Genomic DNA, 25,714 nt, shown 5'->3' on the forward strand with positions numbered 1-25,714 from the left:
TTATTGGCCCTGTTTAAAGCATAATGACTTACAATCTTACATTTTGAAAAATTTATCCTATTCTTATTAATTATTGGTAGGTTACCATGACCACTATGCTATCTCGATCAAGTAGTAGTGATGCAGTTCATCGTTAGCCATGGTGCGGTTCAGTTTGTTGTTGTTTGTCACAAGTAAGCTGCTCCTCCGAACTCCTATATCTTTGCAACAATTTTGGCCAAGTAGGCCTCTTGGGGGCTTTGGGAACGCCAAGATGGTATGGCTCTGCGGCAAGAGGCTCGTGTATACCAATAACCAGGGGATGGTCGTCAATGGTGTCTGCTTCAAACTTCCTCTCGTATGTACAACATTCTCATCACAATCCCTTTTCTTGTTTGTTTCATAGATAGCTAGTGATTATTGAATTGATTCGTTAATAACCAATTACTGAAACATTATGAGATATGAAATGGGTTGACAACCGATTGATTATGATGCGGTATTCTAGTCTACTAATCCGTGAAGCTCACTTCTTATAATCCGTGAAGCTCACTTCTCCTAATATGTGAAGCTCACTTCTCTTAATTCGCGAAGTTCACATATACTGCTATTTTCATTTTATATATTCCTGCCACTTCTTATAATCAGTGAAGCTCACTTCTCCTAATCTGTGAAGCTCACTTCTCCTAATCTGTGAAGCTCACTTCTCATAATTCGCGACACATCTACTGCTATTTTCATTTTATATATTTCTGCCAGTTCTTATAATCCATGAAGCTCACTTCTTCTAATCCGTGAAGCTCACTTATCATAATCTGTGAAGCCCATTCTCTTAATTCGCCAAGTTCACATCTATGCTATTTTCATTTTACATATTTGGAAGTTCACCTCAACTTCTTTCGGAAGCTCACTTGGTTCAAATGCCCGCTGCTGGAGTCCAGCGGAGCCTGCGCCAGGCCTCCTCGCCCCAGTGCCCTCGTCGCTGCTAAGGAACTGGTGGTCACCTGGGCGTCTGGCCCTCCTCCACTGGCAGCCTCAGCCACACCTACACAGGTAGTACAGGAGGAGAAAAGGTTTTCCCCTGATTCTCTTTTATTCATGTTTACCCCTGATCTCTTTTATTTTTCTTAACAGTGCCTCCACATCCTTAGCTTTCCAGTCCGCTGCTTTTCATCTGTTGATTTGCATATTTCTATACTTGTACTTCATCTCTTCATTTGCACAAAGGTTTCAACACTTCAAGTTCGTCATTCTCTATCGTATGTAATATGTGCATTGCAATCGCTTCCGTTGCGGGATATGGCACCGTATACTTTCCGAAATTTCGTTCAAAAATGCAAGCGCAAGATTGTGACAAAAACAGGTAGATTCAATCATATGATCACTGTCTATAATTCTATATGTGAATGAGTTCAGATTTGGCAAAAATTGGTAAATTTGTGTTAACTCTTTTGAATTATTCATTACATATTTGCACCGACATGTAAAAAGAAGCATTAGAAAATGCAAGAAATATGAAGTTTAGTCTTTTGGTGTAAATGAAAAATGATGTGTACAAAATGCATGATATGAATGTCGAGTATTTCCTTGCCGTGAAGTACACTTTAATTTCAAAATGTACCCTCTAATATTAACAAGAGTTCTCCGTGTTAAAAGAAACCATTGTTACGTAGTTCATGATGCCTCGTATCGGGCATTCATTCTTACTAATATGTATGTGCCGATGCTACTGAGAAGTTCACTTATTTTTTACGGAAAGTTCACTCTTCTCCAGTTAGCTCGTGTATGGATGTTCGCTCTATTATGATCCGGAGTTCACTTTTTTCTTTTTCCGATGGAGTTCACTCTTTTCTTTTCTGAAGTTCAGTTTGGTCTTCTCTTTAGGGCGAAGAAGGGAAAGGGAGTTCACGTACTTGTAAAAAACGAGAGGGGAAAATGCCACTGGTACACTTGTTTATTTTAGGCAGTTGGTGCACTTGATCTGGAGTTCACTCGGTGATCTCACTTAAAAGCACTAGCAGTCCGTTGTAGTTCACATCGCTCTAACACTTGCAGCTCCATCTTCAGGTTTGCGAACTGTTGATTTCTAGTTTTGGGCGATGTATTGCAAAATTGCAGGGATAAAATAGTTGTAACAATGCAGCACACAGTGTAGTGCACGGTACATTGTACCTCAAATTTATATTTTTGTCAGGACGTTCACTTTGTTGACATAGGAAGTTCTATATAAAAAACATTGCGGGGTGTAGCTATACAAACAAATATGCAAAAACTATTTTTCATCATCAGAAGTTCAGTTCTTTTAATCTATGGAATTAACTTCTCCTAATTGGTGACGTTCACTTCTCCTAATTGTTGAAGTTCACATCTCATGACACTTCAATTTAGATAATCCTGGTAGGTGGATTATTCTTTTATTGCTAATCCAAGTTTCGTTTTGTGCGTCCTCTAAACCCGACCAGCGCGGAGACCTCGTTTTGCAGAGATGCTGCTAGGGGTAAACCACCAGGTTCTGCAGTGTTGTTCTACCGTTGTTACGGAGTCCAGTTCAGTTTTACCTTCACTGAAGTTCTGTTTATCCTCATGCGGGGAATTCACTTCTCATACTTCAATTTATTCATAAGAATGGCTAGGATTTAAAGTGAGTGCTGAACTGCTAGGCTGTGAATTATGATGCGCTTTTATTAATTCTTAACTTAGCAGTATCTACATCAATTGTAATTTTTGGGAGAGACTAATAGGGAGGATCGAACTTTATTGTTTCAAATGGTGATGCAAAAGTCACCTCTTATATCTGTCAAGCATACTTACATTGTGATAGTTTATAACTGACACTTCTGATATTTGATCTCATTTTCATGCTCCCTTGTGCAGTCGTTCTGCAGCTTGATCCCCTGGAAGTTGGTTGTGCACGGACAGGAAGTCCACCAGCACATACACTACCAGTCTTGTTCGCGCGGCCGGGGATTAAAACTGTAACTTGATGAAGTGCTACTGTGTCACAGAGGTTGTGTAGGATTTTTCCTCCGTGAAGTGCTACTGTGCCTGACAGTTCACTTTTGCCTTCAGTTGTGATTACTTGTAATAATTTGGGGAAATGAATAGCATATACTTGTGTTGATGTGTGATAGAAAAAAAACGTTCATTGTTATTTACGCTGAAAGTTCAATTTTGTTTTACGGAAGTTAGTGCCATATGTGTTGGCAATTTTAGTTAAAAGTGCACAATAAAAAAGAATCAGAATTGCACCGTGCAAGATGAGAAGTCCTATTAAATTAATCGAATAGTTCAATTCCACTCATCTTTTATTCTTGGCAAAAGTTCACTTTTTTTATCTTGACAGTTCACTCTTATTGGATGCATAGTATTAGTTAAAAGTTAGTTCTAAGGTGCACTTTTTTTGTATGAGAAGTTCACTTTACATTGAGCAAAGGTAGTTCATTTATTCTTGGCAAAAGAGTTCAATTCATCCACGAGGAACAATAGGTAATATTTTTGTGTCGTGAAGTTTGATTTTGTTTATTTCAACTCGACAAATCATTTGAATTTGCTGAATAAAGCAATTGAAAGATCTCTCACTCAAAAAACATATAACAAAAGTTGGAAGAAGAAATTTGAAGTTCACTTGCAAAAAAACAACGGTTCACTTGTTAGCATGTCCGAAGTTCCGATTTTAAATCTAGAAAGCCATACACCGTTTAAATATGAGCAAATATGAGCTTACTCTTTGAGCTTCAGCGGTTCATTGTACAAAATCAAAGAAGTTCACCGTAAAAATACCACAGAAATAGACAAGTTAAAAATTCCATACTTTGGTACATTTTAAATTGGTCTTTAGTTATGAAACATTTTAGGAAATGTCCTATATGAAAAGGTTGTGGAATCTGCATAGCTTTCCAACGATATTTTATTTGCATCATTTCGATAAACGGTTTGAAAACTTTGACAAAACAATATACAATATGGAACTTTTACACTGCGATCGGAGGTTCACTAACATGTTCGGAGAAGTTCACACCTATTTACAAGGCAGTTCATGTAGTCTATTTTTCCTGGACGGAAATCATACACATAGAAACCATTCACACGTGCTCCGATTGCCCAAATCGGCATCCACCCCGTGCAATCGATAGTGATATGACTCTGCTAATACTCAAATGTACCGCCATGCCACACATAATCAATCTAGGCAAGCCAATTTCAAAATGTTCATATGTCGACGTCATAACTCATTTTCCATATTTCTGAAATTAATCTTAAACCGTTTAGAATTTGGAAAACTATTCAACATAAAAAACTTGCGCCTAACCAATATCTTTCAAGAGCCATATCATTTGTACCATTTTGAGAAGTGGTTCGGACAAAATCCCAAAAGACAGTACAAAAAATTAAGAAGTTCGGATAACAGATTAACGTAGTTTCAAATCTGCTCTTAAAACATACGTAATTTGGAAAACTATTGAACATACAAAAATGGCGCAATTTGCATACCTTTCTAACGGTATATCATATGCATCAATCGGACAAACGATTTAAAAATTAGACTGAAAAAACTGCACGAAAATGCAGAAATCCGCGAAAATATAGTTTTGTATATTTGAAATTACTTTTATACCGTTACGAATTTGGGAACAGTTTCGAACAAAAGGTTGCGAAATTTCTGTAGCTTCCCAACGGTATATCATATGCATCATGCCGATAAACACTTCGAAAATCAGCCTCAAAACATTGTCCGCCAAAACATGGAATTATAGTGTTCCGTCAGGAAGTTCACGTGCAAATAAGTGGGAAGTTCAGAAAGGGTTCGAAAATAGTTATTCTCGAACCGGTTCGAGAATAGCAGACCTATATATATATATATATAGGTCTGCTATTCTCGAACCGGTTCGAGAATAAGTATTCTCGAACCCTTTCTGAACTTCCGGGTGTTTTACTAGTGAACTTCTCGACGGAATACCAGAATTGCATGTTCGTGCGGACAGTATTTTCATGATGATTTTCAAACCGCTTATCGGATTGATGCGTATAATATACCGTTGGATTCGCAAAGAAATTTCGCAAATTTTTCGTGTTCATTGTTTTCCCAAATTCTATATTGATTAAAACTAATTTGAAATATACAAAACAACGTTTTCGCGGATTTCTCTATTTTTGTACAGTTTTGGGGTTCCAGTTTTCAAACCGTTTATCGGAATGATGCGTATGATATGCCGTTGGAAAGGTGCTGACTAGGCGCACCTTTTTCATGAAGAACACTTTTCTAAATTCTTTATAGTTTAAGAGCAGATTTGAAAATACGTGATTACGTTTTTCTGACTTCTCGGTTTTTCGAACTGTTTTTGGGGCTTATTTCCAAACCACTTATCGGAATGTTCCAAATGATATTGCGTTGAAAAGATATTGATTAGGCAAATCATTTTCATGTTGAATGTTTTTCCAAATTCTAAATGGTTTTATTTTAATTTCAGAAATACATAAAAGTGGAGATAACGTCGACACAAGAACATTTCAAAATTGGCTCATCTAGATTGATTAGGTGTGGCATTGCGATATGTTGTAGTATTAGTAGAGTTATATTAGTGCTAATTGTATGTTGAGTTGGTCGATTTGAGCAATTGGTGGTTGTACGGACGATTTCTATGCGTATGATTTCCGTCCACAAAAACAGAGTGTATGAGGTGCTCGAATATAGAAGTGAACTTCCTTATATCTGTTAGTGAACTTCCGATCGCGGTATAAAAGTTTCAGGCATGTAATAAAATTATAGCGAACTTCTGTGGATGTGAACTTCTTCTTCCCCGAATCCGAACTTCCCGACGGACTTCAATATTGTACAGGGCGAACTTCCGAAACTTGAGTCTAGTTTGAAGTGAACTTCAGAAAATATAGCGAACTTCCGTCGCATCTGAACTTCTCTGGAACAACTTGTGAACTTCTAGATGTTTCCAAGTGAACTTCTCGACGGAATACCAGAATTGCATGTCCGTGCGGACACTATTTTCATGTTGATTTTCATACCGCTTATCGGATTGATGCATACAATATACCGTTGAATTCGTACGGAAATTTCTCAACTTTTTCGTGTTAATTGTTTTCCAAAATTCTGTATTGTTTATAACTAATTTTAAATATACAAAACAATGTTTTCGCGGACTTATCTCTTTTCGTGCAGTTTTGGGGTTCCAGTTTTCAAACCGTTTATCAGATTGATGCGTATGATATGTCGTTGGAATGCTAATGAATAGGCGCACCTTTCTCATGAAGAACACTTTTCTGAATTCTTTACAGTTTAAGAGCAGATTTGAAAATACATGATTGCTCTTTTGAGCTTCTCGGTTTTTCAAACTATTTTTTGCGGATTATTTCTGAACCACTTGTCGGAATGTAGCAAATGATATTGCGTTGAAAAGAGATTGATTAGTCGCATATTTTTCATGTTGAATGTTTTTCCAAATTCTAAATGATTTTAGTTTAATTTTAGAAATACATAAAAGTGAAAATAACGCCGACACGAGAACATTTCGAAATTGGCTCATCTAGATTGATTAGGTGTGCCATTGCGGTATGTTAGAGTATTAATAGAGTTATATTAGTGCTAATTATATGTGGAGTTGGTCGATTTACGCAATGGGTACTCGTACGAATGGTTTCTATGTGTATGATTTCCGCCCACAAGTGTGTGAGCTGCTCGAATATGAAAGTGAACTTCCCGATATCTATTAGTGAACTTCCCATCGCGGTATAAAAGTTCCGGGCATGTTTAAATAGATTATGATTAATTTCAGAAATACGCAAAAATTGGATACAACACTGACAAGGAACATTTTAAAATTGGCTTGCTTAGATTGATTAGGTGTGGCATGGAAGCGTCTATGAGTATTAATAGAGTCATATCATTGCCAATTGCACGGAGCAGCATTTGATTTTGGCAACCGGAGGCTTTACACACGATTTTCATGCATATCATTTCCGCCAAGAAAATACAGAGTAGTTGGACTACTCCTGCATATGAAAGTGAACTTCACATTAGGTGTTAGTGAACTTCTTGACGGGGTATATAAACTCTCAATTTTGCATACAGTTTTTGTCCTAGTTTTCAAACTCTCGATCGATTTGATGCAAATAATACATCAATGGAATACTATGAAAAATCTGCAAAATTTCATATGGAACATTTTCCGAAAATTTTCATGGTTTAGGAGTAGTTCAAAATATAAGTATGGAAGTATCTTTTCGTTCGATTTTCAATATGACTTCAATATTTTCTATATATAACCACAGAAGCCTAAAGAGTGAACTCATGTTTGTTTTTTAATATATAGTGTATGGTTTTGTAGTTTTAAAAACCAAACTTTGTTTTTTTTTAATATTTTAGGAAAAAGATACAGGTGTTTACATCAAATATTTTCAGATGACGCACATAGTACCAACATGCAAAATACAAAGCGGAGACTGAATTTCACAAGATCACGTACATACATACATACTGAACTTCTACACATATATAAAGTGAGCTTCCAGAATCAAATTCGACAAAACTCTTAACAATAAGAGAATTTCGCATACATACAAACCGAACTTTCTAAGAAATAAGTAAGAACTTCTGAAGGAAATAACCAACAAACGGTATTCAATCAATAATTTGTTGAAATAATAAATAGCAGCTCGAACAGTCAGACCAAAATGGATCAGCTACGAGTCATATGAAGCGACTTTCTTTGCATAAGAAATATAACTGCAGCTTCTGTAAGATCTAAACTTCAACAAATCAACTGAGCTCCTATAAAAGTAGTCTCATTCTCGCATCTCTTTGGAGGGCACGACTGACTGCCGCATGCTTCATCCCTGAAGGTGCTGGCAGCGATTCCATCAAGTTTATGCTGTCGGTTGACTCTCGTTCCATGCGGGGTGAACTCAGCTACAGGATGGACGCCAGGGATGGCTTCACAGGAAGTCCATGGGCATGGTGAACTTCTGCAATAAAACTGAACTTATTTTGTCTGCACGAAGTGAACTTTTATCGATATAGAAATGCTCGAAAAATAGAAGTGAACTAACATCAGCGATCTCCAAGGATGATGTAGTGAACTTTTATCGATATAGAAATGCTCGAAAAATAGAAGTGAACTAACATCAGCGATCTCCAAGGATGATGTAGTGAACTTTTATCGATATAGAAATGCTCGAAAAATAGAAGTGAACTAACATCAGCGATCTCCAAGGATGATGTAGTGAACGTCCAGACATGTCAGAGGGACTCACAAAGGTTGCACTCCCCTTATTCAATGTTTTTTCAACATCGACCAAAAAAATATAAATCTACCATCAAACGCGATATACCTGCGCTTTCAAATTGCAAGAAATGAACTACTCGGAACCCAGGAGTGAATTTCATGGAATTACATGTCTTAAAATACGGTAACAATAATTCTTTGCTGGCAAAAGGAAGAAAAAAAACAGCCGGTACTAAGCAAACTGCCAGAAGTTCAATGAATTTCATAGAAAATATACTTAACCGCCAGAAGTGTCTTTTATAGTAAGGAACGAGGCACCAAAAACGCTCCTAATAGAATAATTATGTCACTATGTTGTATCAGTATGTAGCACCTAGTACAGGGAATACTTACATGTTATTACCACGTGTACTGGTAACTCCATTCACAGCCTGCCAAAAATCATACATTCCCTGAAATTGCACGTCATCCTGCAGGCAACACCGAAAAATAGTAAAAATGGCAGATAAGAGGTGTGACACTATAACAAAAATGGCCATTCATCAGTTCTAAAAATACCACATGCATGACTATATTATTTGTTTACAAAGAGGCATCAATACCGGACATGAAAATAGAATAGGAACAGATGGTACTGCAAACTCTCCGAAATCAGCCGAAGAGGCGCAGTTAACATACCTGAAAATGGAGTTGCACATGCTCGCTGCGGAGAGCGATATGAACTACCTCAGCGGGGCATCTGAACTCCTGCAGCAGCGCTTATCGCATGGGAGGTGGAACATAAATTAACTCAGCAATTGTCTTTGAACATCTAGTGAATTTCTTTGTGATAAATAACCTACGTCATTGTACCAAGCTGAACTTCTAATTTTTCTATCAGGCACACAGCAACAACACATACGTGTATTCCAATTATCATCAAGAAATAGGAATCAAAGTAGAGTAGATCAGTACGGTTCAGTTGAGCACACTAGTTCACATCAGTGGCAGGAGCAGTGCTTTTCAGCTCATATCAGCATACACATTCGCATCAGCAAGCGAACCGGCAGCAGCGAGGCTGTGTAGAGCAACACCCAGGCAGTATTTGGGTGGCCATGTAATATAAAAATGAACTTTCACATACATGAATGTGCACTTCCACACAAGCATTAGAACTACTAGCTAAGAGAGGAGATTAAAACAAACACTTAATCAAGCTCACTACTAGAGAGGAACACAGCAGAGCTCACGCAGGCATGCAATGAAACGAACACGTATCACACATTTAAATTAATAGACGGAAGTAGTCGTGTGTTTCCCCTGACAAACACATGTATAACCCACTAAATAAACATTTGTGCTTACTGCTTTTAACTGTAAATGTCACAGGCTATGCAAATTCCCAAAATATAGAAAGTGAACTACCCCTGCTAACAATGTGAGCTACTACTTTTCCATACTAGCCGAAAGCATCTGATAATAATGTCAACAACATGGCAGTGTGAAGTACGTAGACAAAAGATGATTTTTAATCGTGGATGAAATAAACTTCCAAAGTGAATTACTCATGTGAACCAAGTGAACTTCTACTTTAATGACTATGAATGGACGATTGTAATCATGAACAAAAGGAGGATTTCCGCAGCAAACAAAAGTGCACTTCATGACTATGAACTTAGATGGCTAGAGGTAAAAGCATGTACCTCCAGTGTTTATCTCTTGGTCCTGAACTTAGATAGCCAGCAGTAGTCACCATATGACACAATGTTCGTTCTTTTAGAGTTGTGAAGTCCATGGTAGTGTAAAAAAGTTAGGATGACGAAAGTTACTACCCATCCAGTACTCGCAAGAACTGGCTTGAATTAGAATAGCCATCAGCCAACAATAAAAGTTGTATAGTAGAGTAATAGAAGTTGTTTCACAAATACAACTATATTGCTGCCTGGTTGAATAGACAAATACAAACCGTGTGTATATAGAAGAAGACTGAACCCTTCGGGCACAACCAGTGAACTTCCAAGAAAACACTGAAGTTAACTTTTCCACTGTGAACTTTTTCAAATAACTGATTTGCAACAGAACCAAACCGCGGGAGGTGAACTCCTAGGATGCTCACAGTGGACTTCCTAACCGAGCAAGGTGCTTAGTGGAGGGAGACGCTGGCAAACTAGGAGGAGCAAAAATAAATAAATATGAACTTCCAAAAGAAAAACCAACCAATATAGTTACTTGTTCTTTTGAAATACACTCCAGATAAATCGAGTTTGTTTTACTGAGAGTGGACTGTCTAGAATCAAGTTTATTTTGCCTTTCCAAAAGTTCTAACTTTTTTTGCTCTCTTATTAAATTGTGCAGAGAGCTCTGGGCAGCATATAGACCTTTCTTAGCATCAAGAACGAGTATAAACACATAAGAATAGGGACCTCGAATGTAATCTTGAATGCAAATATAAATTGTTTACTGGTTAATTACCTTGAGTGTAGCGTTGAAATCCCCGAAGTATTACCGGAGCACCATTCCATGTCTTAGATATAGCATATGCTCGATCAAGTACCTATACGAGAAAAGACCATTCCATGTCTTAGATATAGCATATGCTCGTTCAAGTACTTATACAGAAAAGGGTTTGCGTAAGGATACTAGTGGACATTGGCAGATAGTCAAGAGCTAAAGAAACACTAGATAATGCTTTTATACAGCAAAACAACAGGAGCACGCTAAACTTTCACGGAGAGAAAAAGTGAACTTCCACACAAGGGCGATGTGAACTTGCTGACAAAATAGTTGATGGAGCTAACTCCCAAGAAAAAATAGGCTTACTTCGCCCATAGATGAAGTGAATTTCCAGCCATGTGCACCTATATAACAGTGGATCAACAAATTGTGAATTGCATTTTTTCCGAGTATATTATCTCTACCATTTTACCTACAGAAATTGTGAACTTTTTAAGTGCATACGAATTGAACTTGTAACAAAATAAAACAAACTAACCAAATTGAGTAAGCTTATGTTGGTATTGCACTGTACTTATATACTGCATTTTATTTTTGCTTGCATGAATAATAATAATATTTGTTCTAACAGCAGATTAACAAGCACCTAGGTAGCATCAAATTGCTATGAGAAAATAAGATCATTTTGCATATCTTTCAAAAAAAACTCTGCATCACAAGCACCTAGGGAGAGAGAGAGAGAGAGAGAGAGAGAGAGAGCTGCATCACAACAGCAGTGGCCTGTATGGTCGATGGACTCCCTTTTCTGACATCAGTGGACTCCCGGGACACCGATAGTAGACTCCAAGAGTTGTAGTTCAATCAACTGGATTGTACTGCAGACAAAGCAAGGTCATGTGATAGAACATGTGAACTTTCACATTTTCATCAAAATATGTAAAACCTAAAATGAACTCAACCTGATAATGCTCTCTGAACTGAACTGCAAGAAAATGTAAAATGAACCTTCACATTTTCATCATTTGAACTTCGTAGCAGATCACAATCTCAACGGCACTAGCAAAGCTGAAACTTCCAACACGTTTAAAATGGAGTTCCGCGGTTGAAGGTGAACTTCCAACTTAATAAACGAACTGTTGTAGCTTAATAAGTGAAATTTTCTGATTTTGTAATCTATAAAGTGAATTTTCATTTTCTTTTCATAGACTAGTATGCAGTGAACTTGCGCAGTTTACCAAGTGAATCTCATGTTTATTAACAAATGAACTTTATAGTACATCCTTATCTCCCATTTTAATGACAGTTCAGAACTAAATATACACAAGTACATGAACGGAGGGAGTACATCATTATTTCACACACTAGAGTTCAGAAATTCAGAAAACAATAAAATTTCAGCAGTGCAGTTCCCATTGGCCAGCAATTCACTGTCAGCCCTGAGCTGCAATTCACACCGTTGAGACTCCAGGGTAGTCGCCCCTCATGCATTGGCCGATTGGATAATATCTTGGATGAATGTTAAGATGCTTTGTTTGAGAAGGGACTAAACTGAACATACTGTAGGTGCTCATAGTTTTTAGAGTGCAGTGTGTCTTAGTGCCGGATAAATATTTAGTAATCATTGTTAAATATTTTAGTAAATTTTCTTGACTAAAAAAGTTGAACTTCTAGGCAAAAATAAAAAGTGGATTTGTGTTTGATGTTTTCATGTGTGTGGTCTGCCAGCCATCGTCAATGCAGGAGGTTCTCCCCATGCTAGATGAATTAAACTTCTCCAGAAAATAAACATGAACTTCACTCTGTTAGTTTTTTATTTAAGATGCAATATGTTGTGTGTTTGGCCTAAAACCTACGCCGATGTAACAAACTTCCCGCAAAATAGAGTGTGAACTTCATCTCCGGGCTAAGTGGACCTATTTTACTGATTGCCTCATCATTTTCATTATATTACACGACTATAAATTTTCGTTAACACTCATTTTTACTAGGTTCGAACTTCCAGGATTAAAAATAGTGAACTTCATGACAAAAAATGCAAACTATTTCCCTCATGTATGAATTGGACTCATTTGCCAAAATAGAGTGAATTGCCTACACTAGACCAATTGAACCTTTTCTAACGAATAAAGTGATTTCTCCGGACAATAGAACTGAACTCCGACAGAGTAGTGGACTTTTCACACTGAAGTAAATGAACATATGGTCTGCCTAAACCAAACAGATGAACTTTTTTAAATAAACAAGTGTAATGCGGACACTTTTTTATACAAGTACGTGAACTCCTTTTTTGTCCCAATTCAAATTGCTCAAACTAACAAGTGAACTGGTCGATCAAATGAAAACACAAGCATAAATCAAATGAACTGCCTGACATAATCATCAAGTTACCGTTGCCTGATGGCTCTCAAGCTCCATCTCAAGCTAATCAGCGTTGGTGCATGTGAAACTCAATTAATCGGCAACAATAGTTCGGTATTGAACCAGCGGTGATTCACGACCGAACCAAAGGCGGCTCAGTAGCTACATACTATGCGTGAATAATCCATACGTCGGTGGTTCATGGCAATCGTCTATCACGCAACCTAGAGCATTAGAAAATAACTTCACCGATAATCCATCAAGGATGAATAATCTAAACAGAAGTATCAGGCAATGTGAGTGAACTCCATAAATTAGAAGAAGCGGCATGGTCCGGCAAGTACGGCACAAACCTTGTGCTTGCTGGGATTCCAAATCCGATCTCGCGACTCCCAGGTCTACGGCTGTGGATGCTTGGGTCAGGGGCGGGGAGCTCCAATTGCAGTGGTCGGTAGACTACTAGGGCACCACCACGTAGTGGTGGAAGGAAGACCACGTGGTGCTTCCCTCCAGGACACCGACGGGGAGGGAGCATGAGCGGCGACCAGTCCGGTTGCCCGTGGTCGCGCAGGTGGATTCCTGTGCCTAAGCAGGGTGGACTCCTGTGGGGCGCCGCCGGGGGAGTAGGTGGGGAGCCGCGGGGGAAGGAGGTGGGCACCATCGGGGGTAGGACGTGGGGCGCCACGGGGTGAAGAAGGTGAGCGCCGCCGGGGGAAGGAGGTGGGCCGCCACAGGGGGAAGGAGGTGGCTGCCGCCGGGGGGAGGAGGTGGGCGCCGCCGGGGGCGGCGGGCGCCGCCGGGGGGAAGGAGGTGGGGCGCCGCCGGGGGAAGGAGGTGAGGCGCCGCTTGGTGGGGGAAGGAGGTGGGGCGCCGCCGGGGGAAGGAGGTGAGGCGCCGCTTGGTGGGGGAAGGAGGTGGGGCGCCGCCGGGGGAAGGAGATGGGGCGCCGCCGGGGGAAGGGCGTGGTGGCGAGATCGGGGCGGTGAGGAAGTCGGGCTTCTCGAAGAAGGTAGGTTCGGTTCGGTTTGGTCCGGGACTGCGTGCGAGGTTAGTGGGTTCGTGGGCGGTTGGGTGGGTTCGGCCGGTCAGGTTTCCACCGGTAGGTTCGGTTCGGTTTGGTCGAGGGGGTTCGAGAATAGTTATTCTAGAACCCCTCTTAAGGGGGTTCGAGAATAGTTGGGCTCTATATATATATATATATATATATATATATATATATATATATATATATATATATATATATATATATATATATAGGTCTGCTATTCTCGAACCGGTTCGAGAATAACTATTCTCGAACCCTTTCGAACTTCCGCGTGTTTCACAAGTGAACTTCTCGACGAAATACCGTAATTGCATATTCGTGCGTACAGTATTTCCATGTTGATTTTCAAACCGCTTATCGGAATGATGCATACAATATACCGTTGGATTCGTATAGTAATTTCGCATCTTTATCTTGTTCATTGTTTTTCGAAATTCTCTATTGTTTAAAAATAATTTTGAATATACAAAACAACATTTTCGCAGATTTCAGCAATTCCGTGCCGTTTTTGAGGTCTAATTTCCAGAAGGTTCATCGGATTGATGCATATGATATGTCATTGGAAAGCTGTTGACTAGGCGCAACTTTTTCATATAGGTCATTTTCTCCAATTCTTTATAGTTTAAGAGCAGATTTGAAAAAGAAACATGATTTTACTTTTCGGAACACTAGAATTACATATTTATGCGGACAGTAATTTTAATTTAATCTTTGAATCGCTTATCGGAATGATTCATATAATATACCGTTGGATTCGTACAGTAATTTATCATCTTTTTCGTGTTCATTGTTTTTCCAAATTCTCTATTGTTTAAAAATAATTTTGAATATACAAAACAAGTATTTTCGCGGGATTTCACTAATTCCGTGCGCTTTTTTAGGTCTAATTTCTAAACGGTTCACCGGATTGATGCATATGATATGCCATTGGAAAGCTGTTGACTAGGCGCAACTTTTTCATATAGATCATTTTCCCCAATTCTTTACAGCTTTAAGAGCAGATTTGAAAAAACATAATTCTATTTTCCGGAACATTAGAATTAAATGTTTATGCAGACAGTATTTTTAATTTAATCTTTGAATCGCTTATCGGAATGATGCATATAATATACTATTGGATTCGTATAATAATTTTGCATCTTTTTCATGTTCATTGTTTTTCCAAATTCTTTATTGTTTAAAAATAATTTCGAATATACAAAACAACATTTTCGCGGATTTCACTAATTTCGTGCAGTTTTTGAGGTCTAATTTCCAAACAGTTTATTGGATTGATTCATATGATATGCCATTGGAAAGCTATTGACTAGGCGCAACTTTTTTATATATATAATTTTCACCAATTATTCACAGTTTAAGAGCAGATTTGAAAAAAACATGATTCTACTTTTCGAGTTCCAACTGAAATTTTGTTGAAAAGATATTGATTAGGTGCAACTTTTTCGTGTTCAATTTTTTACAGCGAACTTCCTCGAGGTACAATGTGAACTTCAGGACGTTACGAAGTGAACTGTCATTTTGACCAAAGTGAATTTCAACAAAATGTAGTTGTACGATGTATTTTAAAGTGAACTTCCATGAGATGGAAAGTGTACTTCCACGCGGTACAAAGTGAAATTTATTTTTTAGAAAAGTGAATTCCCACACGAAGTAATTTTATCGGCGTGCAAAAAGGTGAACTTCTACGTGGTGCCAAGTGAACTTCCTCGTAGTGTACAAAGTGAACTACTGTTTTAACCTAAGTGAATTTTGACAAAAAAAGTATTTCAGCTTGTTTGACAAAACGTAATGTGAACTTTCGAAAAATGATGTGAACTTCCGGAAAAAGTAAAGTGAACTTCCGAAAAAAAGTTAAGTGAACTTCCAAAAAATGAAGTGAACTTCCCGAAAATGAAGTGAACTTCCCAAAAAAGTAAAGTGAACTTCCAAAAAAACTAAAGTGAACTTCTGAGAAATGAAGTGAACTTCCCGAAAAATGAAGTGAACTTCCGAAAAAAGTAATGTGAACTTTTCAAAAATGAAGTGAACTTCCCAAAAAATGAAGTGAACTTCCGAAAAAGTAATGTGAACTTCCAAAAATGAAGTGAACTTCCCAAAAAATGAAGTGAACTTCCGAAAAATGAAGTGAATTTCCCAAAAAAATGAAGTGAACTTCCGAAAAATGAAGTGAACTTCCCAAAAAATGAAGTGAACTTCCAAAAAAGTAAAGTGAACTTCCGAAAAATGAAGTGAACTTCCCAAAAATGAAGTGAACTTCCCAAAAAGAAAAGCGAACTTCCGAAAAATGAAGTGAACTTCCCAAAAAGTGAAGTGAACTTCCGAAAAATGAAGCGAACTTCCAAAAAATGAAGCGAACTTTCAAAAATGAGTTCGGCGGTATGTGGCGTGGGTTTGATAGTAGGCGGGATGGAGTCGGCGGGAGGTAAGGTAGGGTGGGGTCATCGAGAGGTGGTGTGGGTGGGATCTTCGGAAGTTGGAGGTGTGGGGTTGGTGGGTGGTGGTGGTGGGGTAGGGTCGACGAGAGGTAGGGTGGGGTCGACGGGCGGTAGCTAGGTGGGGTGGGGTTGGCGGGAGGTGGGTGGGTTGGGCCGGCGGAAGGTTGGATCGGATTGGGTGGTTGTGTCGGGTTTAGAAGGTCTTTAGAGATGGGTTGTAGAATAACTAGTCTATAACATCCTGGGGGGGTTCTAGAATAGCTATTCTAGAACCACTCTTAAGGGGGGTTCGAGAATAGTCTTGCTCTATATATATATATATATATATATATATATATATATATATATACATATATATATATATATATATATATATATGAACAACAAGTGATAGCAAGATATAATAAGTACTTCATGCTCGATGGTTATCACAAAGGAAAGTAAAGTCGGGTATAGAAATAACTGAGGCACGCAGAGACGAAGATGTATTCCCGTGTTCCCTTCATTTGCAAGAAGTTACGTCACATTTGGAGAGGTGGTGATTCCACGAAGGATTTCCCAATGCCACGAAGGCTCACCTTCTTCTCCGAGCCAATTCCAAGAAGGATAATGGCCATTTCCTTATGTCTAGCTTTTCCTCCACTCCGGAGATGGCAAGCTCCACAACCACTTCACAATCTTCACGAAGGAGAAGCCCGGACCCCTTCACAACCTTCCACAAAGAGATCACCGGGACACCAACCAAGCCAACTAGGAGGTCACCCTCCAAAGTAACAAGCTCACGATCTCTCACTCGAACTAATCGTGGTGGAGAGTTCAACACTATGCAATGATGCAAAGCAAGAACAACAAAGGTGTTCAAATCGTTCACACTCAAATCCCACCAAAGCAACAAATGCTAGTATGGAATTAGAGAGGAAGAACAATGGAGGAAATCAACAAATGACTCCACGATCTAGATTTCAAGAGTTCCCCTCACTTAAAGGAGGAATGGATTGGAGGAGGTTATAGATCTAGATCTTCTCTTTCAAATCTCCCAAGAATATGCAAGAATCATAGGAGGGAAAGGGAGATGAAGCAAGCTAAAGAGGTTCAACAATGGTGGTCAAAAACGTGCTCAAGAACCCTATAAACTGTTGGGGGAGAAGCTCATTTTATAGCCAAAAAAATATGACCGTTTGGGGCCAATCTGAGATTTTTCGGGCATCCTGGCGTGAGGGCCGACATGTCGGGCGTGGCACCTAGCAGCTTGGTGGGAGAGTCGGTCACGCCGGGAGTGGCACCGGGCCAGCCCGACAGAAACCGGGCGAGATACCGGGTGGGCACTGAGTGCCCCCTGGATTGCGTCCGGTGTGCACCGGTGTGGGAGCCGGCCTATGCCGGGCCGTCCGTGAGCCAGCCGGCGCCACCAGGCGTGGTGCGGGGTGGGCCGGTGGGGCGGCCGGTCGACCAGGAGCCTCGCCAACAGGAACACATGTTTACAAAAACACTAATAACTTTTGCGTCCGGACTCCGATTTCGATGATCTTGGGCTTGTTGGGATTAGAAAAAAAAGCCCTACAACTTTATGCATAAAAAATCATTGTCCTCCCACGGAGTAAAAACCACAAGACGAATGTTTTGACCTATAAAAATCAAACTAGTAAAACCTCCAAACTTGAAAACGCAATAGAAGATGCATATGGATTCCGTTTTTGATGAACTTGGGCTTGTTGTAAATCTAGCAAAAAGCTCAAGAACCTCACACAGAGAAACACCAAGAAGCAACAAGAATATAGGGATGCAAGATATGCAAAGGATTGAGCTCCCTAAGACGATGCGATCAAGTTACTCAACTGAAAGCCCCTCTTGATAGGATCTCCTAACAACCACCTTGAGACCGGTAAAAGGAAAACCTAGCAAGGACATACCTTTGCCTTGCGCATCCCACTTGATCTTGATGATAACTCTTCAGCTCCAGTCAAGCCGGAATACCTCATTTGATCATTGTTGCTTCGTGAAGACTCACAAATGCTCCCCCATACACCATGTTGGGAAAGCTCCATTCATGCACATCTTCACGTGTACATTATCACCAAATGGACGGCAAAGCTTCAAGCATATGATCCATTTGAGATGCTCATCTTGAACTTTCCCAACTCAACCTTGATGTTGATCACCACTTGATCTCATCCTCTCATGATGATGAGGTATTAAGTTAATACCTATGGATTATAGACTTGGGTTTCGTAAGAAGTAGAGGGCAAGTAGATCTCGAAGGTTTCAGCCGACAAAGATATTAACTTGTTAATGCCTACGGATTATAGACTTGGTTTTGTTGACAATAAATCGATCCTCTTCTCTGGATTGCGTGCCGTATAATAGTTACAAACTGCGGGAAGGTTTATCGGGCCTTTTTCGTATTGTTACACGATTCCTAATACAACTCTATATTGCTTATCCGAGATTCTCTGAGCTTCTGGGCTTTCAAAGCTTTGGGTCGTGGGCCTCGTATCCTTGCCAGATAATCCAGGTGCCTTATTCGGCATGCTTATTTGGCATGCCTATGTCACATGGGCTATATTAAATCTCAAATTGATGATCTTGATGCCAATACTCAAGGTATATATTTTTATCTTCATGGCATCCATACTTGAATCCAATACATGGACTACAAATATTACCTATGGAATATTCTTTCATATAAACTTAATGAAAACATTAGTCCATAGGGTTATCACTTATTAACAAAACCACACATATGGGCAATGTACCCTTACAAGGTCCTCGAGAACCACAACACTCCCATAAGCTTCTCGACGTCGCTGCCGAGATGGCGCTGAAGCCAGGAAGAATTTATTGGAGAAGACGTCACCCCATCCAAACCTTCAACTTAAAACCAGAAAAACGAAGCCCTCCCGCCACGGGAACCAGATCCATCCTTCCTCCATGGCCCGAAGGCCACAGACTTGGGGCATATCGGTGGTGCCGGCGGGAGGCGGCTGGGAACTTCCGCGATAGCCTCCTGATCGCTCTTTCTCCGCAAGTTGACTTGATGTGTACTAGCGAGACAATTCATGTTATAGCTAAGCAGACAACCTATTTAGTTTATATCTAGTCTATTTTAAAAGTATCTAAAAATATCTTATATTTCAGAGGGAGTATTATCTTAATAAACCGGTATGAAGGTACTAGCATGTTCAGATAAAAAGGTACTGTATTAGTTTTTTTTTTTTAAATCAGGTACTGTATTAGTAGCATCGACGATAAAACAGGTACGAAACATTTGAGAGAAGGAGCTGCTGCCGTGGGCCGAACAGAAATGGGCTAATAGCATAATACCGTCTTCTTTGGTCGGGAGCTGCTTTACACCGACCTGGTCGGTGTATAACAGCCACCGACCACCCCTAGGTTTTTGTTGGGCCGGCCCACGATTTGCTGATACTGGTTTGCTGTGGATTCGGTGCGGACGGGCCGGCCCAAGTTTGTTTTTCTTTTTTCCTTTCTCATTTTTCTCTGTTTTAAATCTGAACAGTTTCAAATTTGAACAAAAATCGAATTGAACGATTTTCGAATTTAAACAAATTTTAAAAATTGAACGATTTTTCAAAGTTGAATAAATTTTGAAATTGAACGATTTTCGAAAATTAAATGATTTTTTGAATTTGAATAAATTTTGAAATTGAACGATTTTCAAATTTGAACAAATTTCGAAAATTGAACGATTTTCAAATTTGAACAAATTTCGAAAATTGAACGATTTTCGAATTTGAAGAACTTTCGAAAATTTAACGATTTTCGAATTTGAAAATTTTCAAATTTGAACATTTTCGAATTTGCACACTTTTTGACTTTGAACATTTTTGAAATTTGAAATTTTTTCAGTTTGAATAAAAAGAAGAAAGAAAACCAAAATAAGAAAGAAAACAGAAAAGAAAAGAAAAAGGAAAAAAAATAAAAAACGAAAAAGAAACAGAAAACCGAAAAGACACAGCGAACTGGGCCTGGTCCATACCCGACCAGGGGGTGTGCGGTGGCCCGTAGCCACCGACCTGGTCGGTGTATAGGTTTTCCCTCTTTGGTCTACCATCTTGCTTATATTTAGCGGGCTTTTTATTTTATATTTGGGCTTCAAAGCCTCTGAGGACTTCAGCCCATGACAGTTACGGCCTTATTACATGTGTGATCTGACAACTTCCTGACAGTTACACGAGGACCCCACTCTCACACTCACTCGCCCACTCCCGCAAGATGCCCAATTCCCTCCTGCTCCTCCTCCTCGTCGTCCTCCGCGCCGTTGCCGGCGACTCCGGGGACGCCGCCGGAGACGCGCCAGACCCATGCTCTGGACGCCGGATCCACATCCGTACCCTCCCCCCGCGCTTCAACACGCAGCTCCTCCGCCACTGCGAGGCCGCCTTCCCGCTCGCCGACCCGTCCGCGGCGGCCACCTCCGCCCCGCCCTGCGAGTCGCTCGCTAACCACGGCCTCGGCCCGCGCACCCACGCACGCAGCCACTCCTGGTACCGCACCGACGCGCGCCTCCTCGAGCCCTTCTTCCACCGCCGCCTCCTCGAGCGCGGCTGCCTTGTCGCCGACCCTTCAACCGCGGACGCCGTCTTCATCCCGTACTACGCGGCGCTCGACTCCCTCCCCTACGTGCTCGACCCGTCCCTCCTCAACTCCTCCGCGCTCCACGGCGCGTCCCTCGCCCAGTTCCTGGCGCGCGACCGGGCCCAGATCCTGTCGCGGCGGCACGGGCACGACCACTTCATGGTGCTGGCCGGGTCCGCGTGGGACCACTCGCAGCCGCCGCACTCGGAGCCGCGGCTCTGGGGTACCACGTCGCTGGTCCGGCTGCCGGAGTTCGAGAACTTCACCTTTCTGGCGTTCGAGTCGCGCTCGTGGCCGTGGCAGGAGCACGCGATCCCGCACCCGACCTCGTTCCACCCGGCTTCGCTCCCGCGGCTCGACGCCTGGCTCGCGCGGGCGCGGCGCTCCCACCGCGCCACGCTGATGCTCTACGCCGGCGGCGTCTCGCGCCCGTCCAGGCCCAACATCCGGGGCTCCATCCTCGCCGAGTGCGCGAACCGCACCGACGCCTGCGTCGTCGTGGACTGCTCCGCCGGAAAGTGCTCCCACGACCCCGTCCGGTACATGCGTCCGATGCTGCGCGCCAAGTTCTGCCTGCAGCCGCCAGGGGACACGCCGACGCGGCGGTCGACGTTCGACGCGATCCTCGCCGGGTGCGTGCCCGTGTTCTTCGAGGACGCGGCGGCGAGGCGGCAGTACGGCTGGCACCTCCCCCCCGGGCGGTACGACGAGTTCTCGGTGCACATACAGAAGGAGACGGTGGTGCTCGGGGGCGTCAACATCGCCGAGACGCTCGCGGCCGTGCCCGATGCAGAGGTGCGCAGGATGCGGGAGCGCGCTCTGGAGATGGCGCCCAGGGTGCTGTACCGGAGGCACGGGAGCACAACGGAGCTGAGAGAGGCCGGCAAGGACGCGATCGACCTCGCCGTGGACGGAGTGCTCCGGAGGATACGCAGGCGGGTGCTCGCGCTGGACCAAGGCCAGCCGGAGAGGATATACGCGCAGGAGGATGACATTGTCGAGACGTAGGACTAAGAAATGAAATGTTCTTGACGACATTCTCTTAGCCTAGATTTGGGGAATATTTCCCATATTTGTAATGTGTAGTTCACGGTTCACTTCAATCTTTCTTTTTCCCCATCTCTTTGTCGAGTGGACATTTCCTCTTTGTCCTTGCTAGTTTTGTTTTCCTTACAAATGTCTCAAGTCATTTGAAATTGCATTTTAACTTTCTAAGTGTTTCCATAGTACTAGACTAGTAGCGCACTTCCAAAATGGTTTAGCACCAACTTCAATGGAAAACTATTTTTATCAGAAATTTAACCTTTTTATAGCTCAGAATACAACATATTATTTCCTGAAATTTATAAGGTACCTTAGGAATGTGTATATGCATGCTGGTTTCTTTTCAGATTTTTGCTGCTGGGGGTTTTCAGACATCAGTTACCATACTGGTACTGTCGTAAATTAAGCCACAGGATGGTATGTTTTGCATCTTACTATTTACTAACGCATAATAAGATCCTGTTAAAAAAATATTTGTTTCTTGAAAATTTGAAACAAACCTTCCAAGTACTTCAAGGACTAATCGACTAGTAAATTCATTAGCATTTGCACTCAAGAAGCACCAGTGGTCTAGTGGTAGAATAGTACCCTGCCACGGTACAGACCCGGGTTCGATTCCCGGCTGGTGCAGAATCTTTTTTTTACTTGAGATGCCATTCCTCAGGAATTCTCAAATTATGAACTGATTCACAAGTCAAAGCAATAGAGATCATGACCTTGCAGTCTTTTTTTTACTTGACATGCCATTCAGGAATCCTCAAATGTTGAACTGATTCACAAGTCCAAGAAATGGGGATTAAGATTCACATTCCAGTTTTGGGAGCTGGGACCTCTTATGCACTGAGAATTATTTGAGATGGCATTCAGGAATCCTCAAATTATGAACTGATTCACAAGTCAAAGCAATGGGGATCAGAAATCGCATTCTAGTTTTGGGACCTCGTATGCACTGAACATATTTGACCTGTAAAATATCTCCAAATAGGGATGAGAATCAGGATCCACAACATAGATTATAGGTATTTCTTGAAATCCTCATTTGCTTGTGCCACCAAATGATCATCGTCCCACTCGTCACGGTACGTCTCTGGACGAGCTGCCTTGTTCTTGGAATTAGCAGCATACATCAGCTTCCTCCATTCTTCAATTGGTGGATGGCCGCATTGCTCCGCAAGCCAATCATCATAGTCAAACTGCAAACGCATCATGCTTAGCGGGTACAAGGATTGCATCTACTGTGAAATGTTCATGTATGACATTCACAATTCATAAAAAACATATGTTAACTAGAACTCTTCAAATGCATCTGTAGGCTACCTGATAGCCACCACTAAAATTGTGGGTGTATCTCTTAGGCCATCCACGAGTTTCCCGTCTCAAGTAGATGTTTTGGATATCTTCCATCATTTCATCTTTGGATGGAAGCTTGATTCGTCCAGACAGAACACCAGCAACCCATTTGCTTTGTAGTTCAAACAGTGGAAAAGGGATAACCTGAATTAAACAGAGGCCGTGAGTTATAGATCCTAGAACATTGGAGAGGCACTTGTAAAGAGCAGTAAGTTGCAAGCAGATTGACCTTCCATGGCAATCCGATGAAAGATAGGCCAGGAGCCACTTCTATAGGGAAAACATGCTTGTATAATGGATCAACGCAGTTGTCGTCCACCGAAATGGTGCTATCATCGCCAAGGAATGGGAAGTCATACAGGTAGCTAGACAGCATACAGAAGCAGTGAACACATGATTAGTTTGAACCAACAAAGCGATATGGAAAGGTTTGTGTAACAGATGGGTTTCAGGTATGCTACATGACTATACCCAGTGCAGTGCATGATGACATCTGCTTTGATTGAGTGGCCATCCTGGAACACCACACTGCCATCTTCCTGTGCTCGGTCAATCTGCGAATAGAGCATAATTATGTTATAATAATATGTTATGTAATCTTTCGTAACACTGGTGGACCCTTTAATGGATGAAGCTTCCATATTCAACTCACACCGAAAAAACTGGTGTTTACCATGGAATGGAGCCACATATTATCATATCCAGGTTGCTGTTGGCAAGTGGAAGCCGGTGCTGATCTGTCAGCAATATGAACCTCCTTCGCAACGCTTGCAATGTCCCTCGAAATGTCAACAGCACTTGCCGAGGCTCCGATTACGATCACTACCTACCAATGCAATGTGTGCTTCAAGTTCAAGATAGTTAAGCACCGCAACACACAAGGGAATGAGAAATCACGGTCAGAATCGAACTCACTTGATCAAGGAATGGCTCGGGAACACGGTAATTGTGGCTATGCATCTGCTTTCCGGGCCAGGCGTCTACCCCTGTCAATGTTTGAAAAATACAGATTTCATGACCAAACTCAATCCTGTCATGTGATTTCAAGTGCCTGACAATTGTGTTTGTGGATCTGATTATCATGGCATCGCAAGTTTGTACCTAAACTACAGACAAGGCACTAAATTGCGTCACTTCGTTCAAGAATTCATCAATGTGCTTTGGAGTTCAAATCAAATTTGCAGAATTACCAAGTTCGTACTGTAGGGAATGATTTACCGGGTATGGAAGCGATGCGAGGCTCTGAGTAGTGCCCGTTGCAAACCACGACGGCATCATACACCTCCTCGTCCTGCTCCCCTTTCTCCCCGAGCTTCCTCGAAGTCACCGCCCACCTCCCGCCGGCCTCCCTCCTGACTCCAACCACCTCCGTCTCGAACCTGACGAGCCCGTACAGATCGAACCGCCGCGCGAAGTCCTCGAGGTACCGGAGCACCTCCTGGTGGCCGGGAAACCTGCGCGCGTCAACATAGGAGCTGGCGGCGGCGAACGGGAAGTCAAGGAAGCCCATGACCTCGCGGGGGAGGTTGGTGCGGAGCGAGGCGTAGAGGCTGGAGTGGGTTGCGGCGGCGCCGAGCGGGTCGGTGGCGGCTGCGGGGGCGGGGGCAGCGTAGAGCCAGGTGCCCCCCACGGCGGCGGCGCGCTCGAAGACGACGGGGTTGTGGCCCTCGCGGCGGAGCTCACGCGCCGCCGCCAGGCCGGCCGCGCCCGCGCCGACGACGGCGAGGCGGAGCGAGGGCGACGGCATGGGAGGCGCCGACCGCAGAGGAGAGGGAAGAGGCGTGTGCGGAGCTAGAAGCTGGAATGGCTTGCAATCGCTGTGCTATCCCCGATTTTTTCAGCCGAGGGAGGAGTCGTGTTCGATTTGAGTTCTTGTTTGTTTTGTTCGTGTGGGCGTCGGAGATTTGGAGGGAAGACGGCGCCTTCTAGGCCTCACCAACCGTTTTAGCTGCTTGCTGGATCATGGTTCACTTGCACAATGCGAGCATCCGAGCTGTCTCCCGACGAGGTCCCCGGACGCGTGTTTTTCATCTGGATGGACGAACACGGTTCAGTCGCGTCCCGACTTCTCGATTTCCGGATTAGGTCTTTTATCTGTCCGGAGAGTCCAGACCATCCTCGGTCCCCCGGGGAGCGTTCGGGATTCCGGACGAGAGAAAAACGCGAAAACAGTCTGGTGGCCCCGACCTGTCGGCGACAATAGTCTAGGTTTCTACGGCAATACCCTCGTCTTCCCGATCTAC

The 25,714-nt window shown here is 42.1% G+C and overlaps 2 protein-coding genes and 1 non-coding gene across 3 annotated transcripts; 2 read left to right on the plus strand and 1 right to left on the minus strand.

Annotated features, from left to right (window-relative positions):
- Positions 1-20,714: 20,714 nt before the first annotated feature.
- Positions 20,715-22,293, plus strand: LOC124705973 (probable xyloglucan galactosyltransferase GT19). Its single transcript, XM_047237656.1, has one exon. It carries the CDS (start codon positions 20,715-20,717, stop codon positions 22,083-22,085), a length of 1,371 nt encoding a protein of 456 aa, XP_047093612.1. The 3' UTR covers positions 22,086-22,293.
- A 387-nt stretch (positions 22,294-22,680) lies between these two features.
- On the plus strand, positions 22,681-22,751 carry TRNAG-GCC. Its single transcript has one exon. It is a non-coding gene; the product is annotated as a tRNA-Gly (tRNA).
- A 203-nt stretch (positions 22,752-22,954) lies between these two features.
- Positions 22,955-25,342, minus strand: LOC124706216 (flavin-containing monooxygenase FMO GS-OX-like 4). Its single transcript, XM_047237863.1, has 7 exons — positions 24,690-25,342; positions 24,387-24,457; positions 24,145-24,297; positions 23,943-24,025; positions 23,701-23,836; positions 23,439-23,615; positions 22,955-23,314 (listed from the first exon to the last, which is right to left on the minus strand). The coding sequence occupies exons 1-7, from the start codon at positions 25,216-25,218 to the stop codon at positions 23,135-23,137; spliced, it is 1,329 nt and encodes a 442-aa protein (XP_047093819.1). The 5' UTR covers positions 25,219-25,342; the 3' UTR covers positions 22,955-23,134.
- Positions 25,343-25,714: the final 372 nt, after the last annotated feature.

This window comes from Lolium rigidum, chromosome 4 (assembly GCF_022539505.1).
Source record: "Lolium rigidum isolate FL_2022 chromosome 4, APGP_CSIRO_Lrig_0.1, whole genome shotgun sequence".
Lineage (NCBI taxonomy): Eukaryota > Viridiplantae > Streptophyta > Magnoliopsida > Poales > Poaceae > Lolium > Lolium rigidum.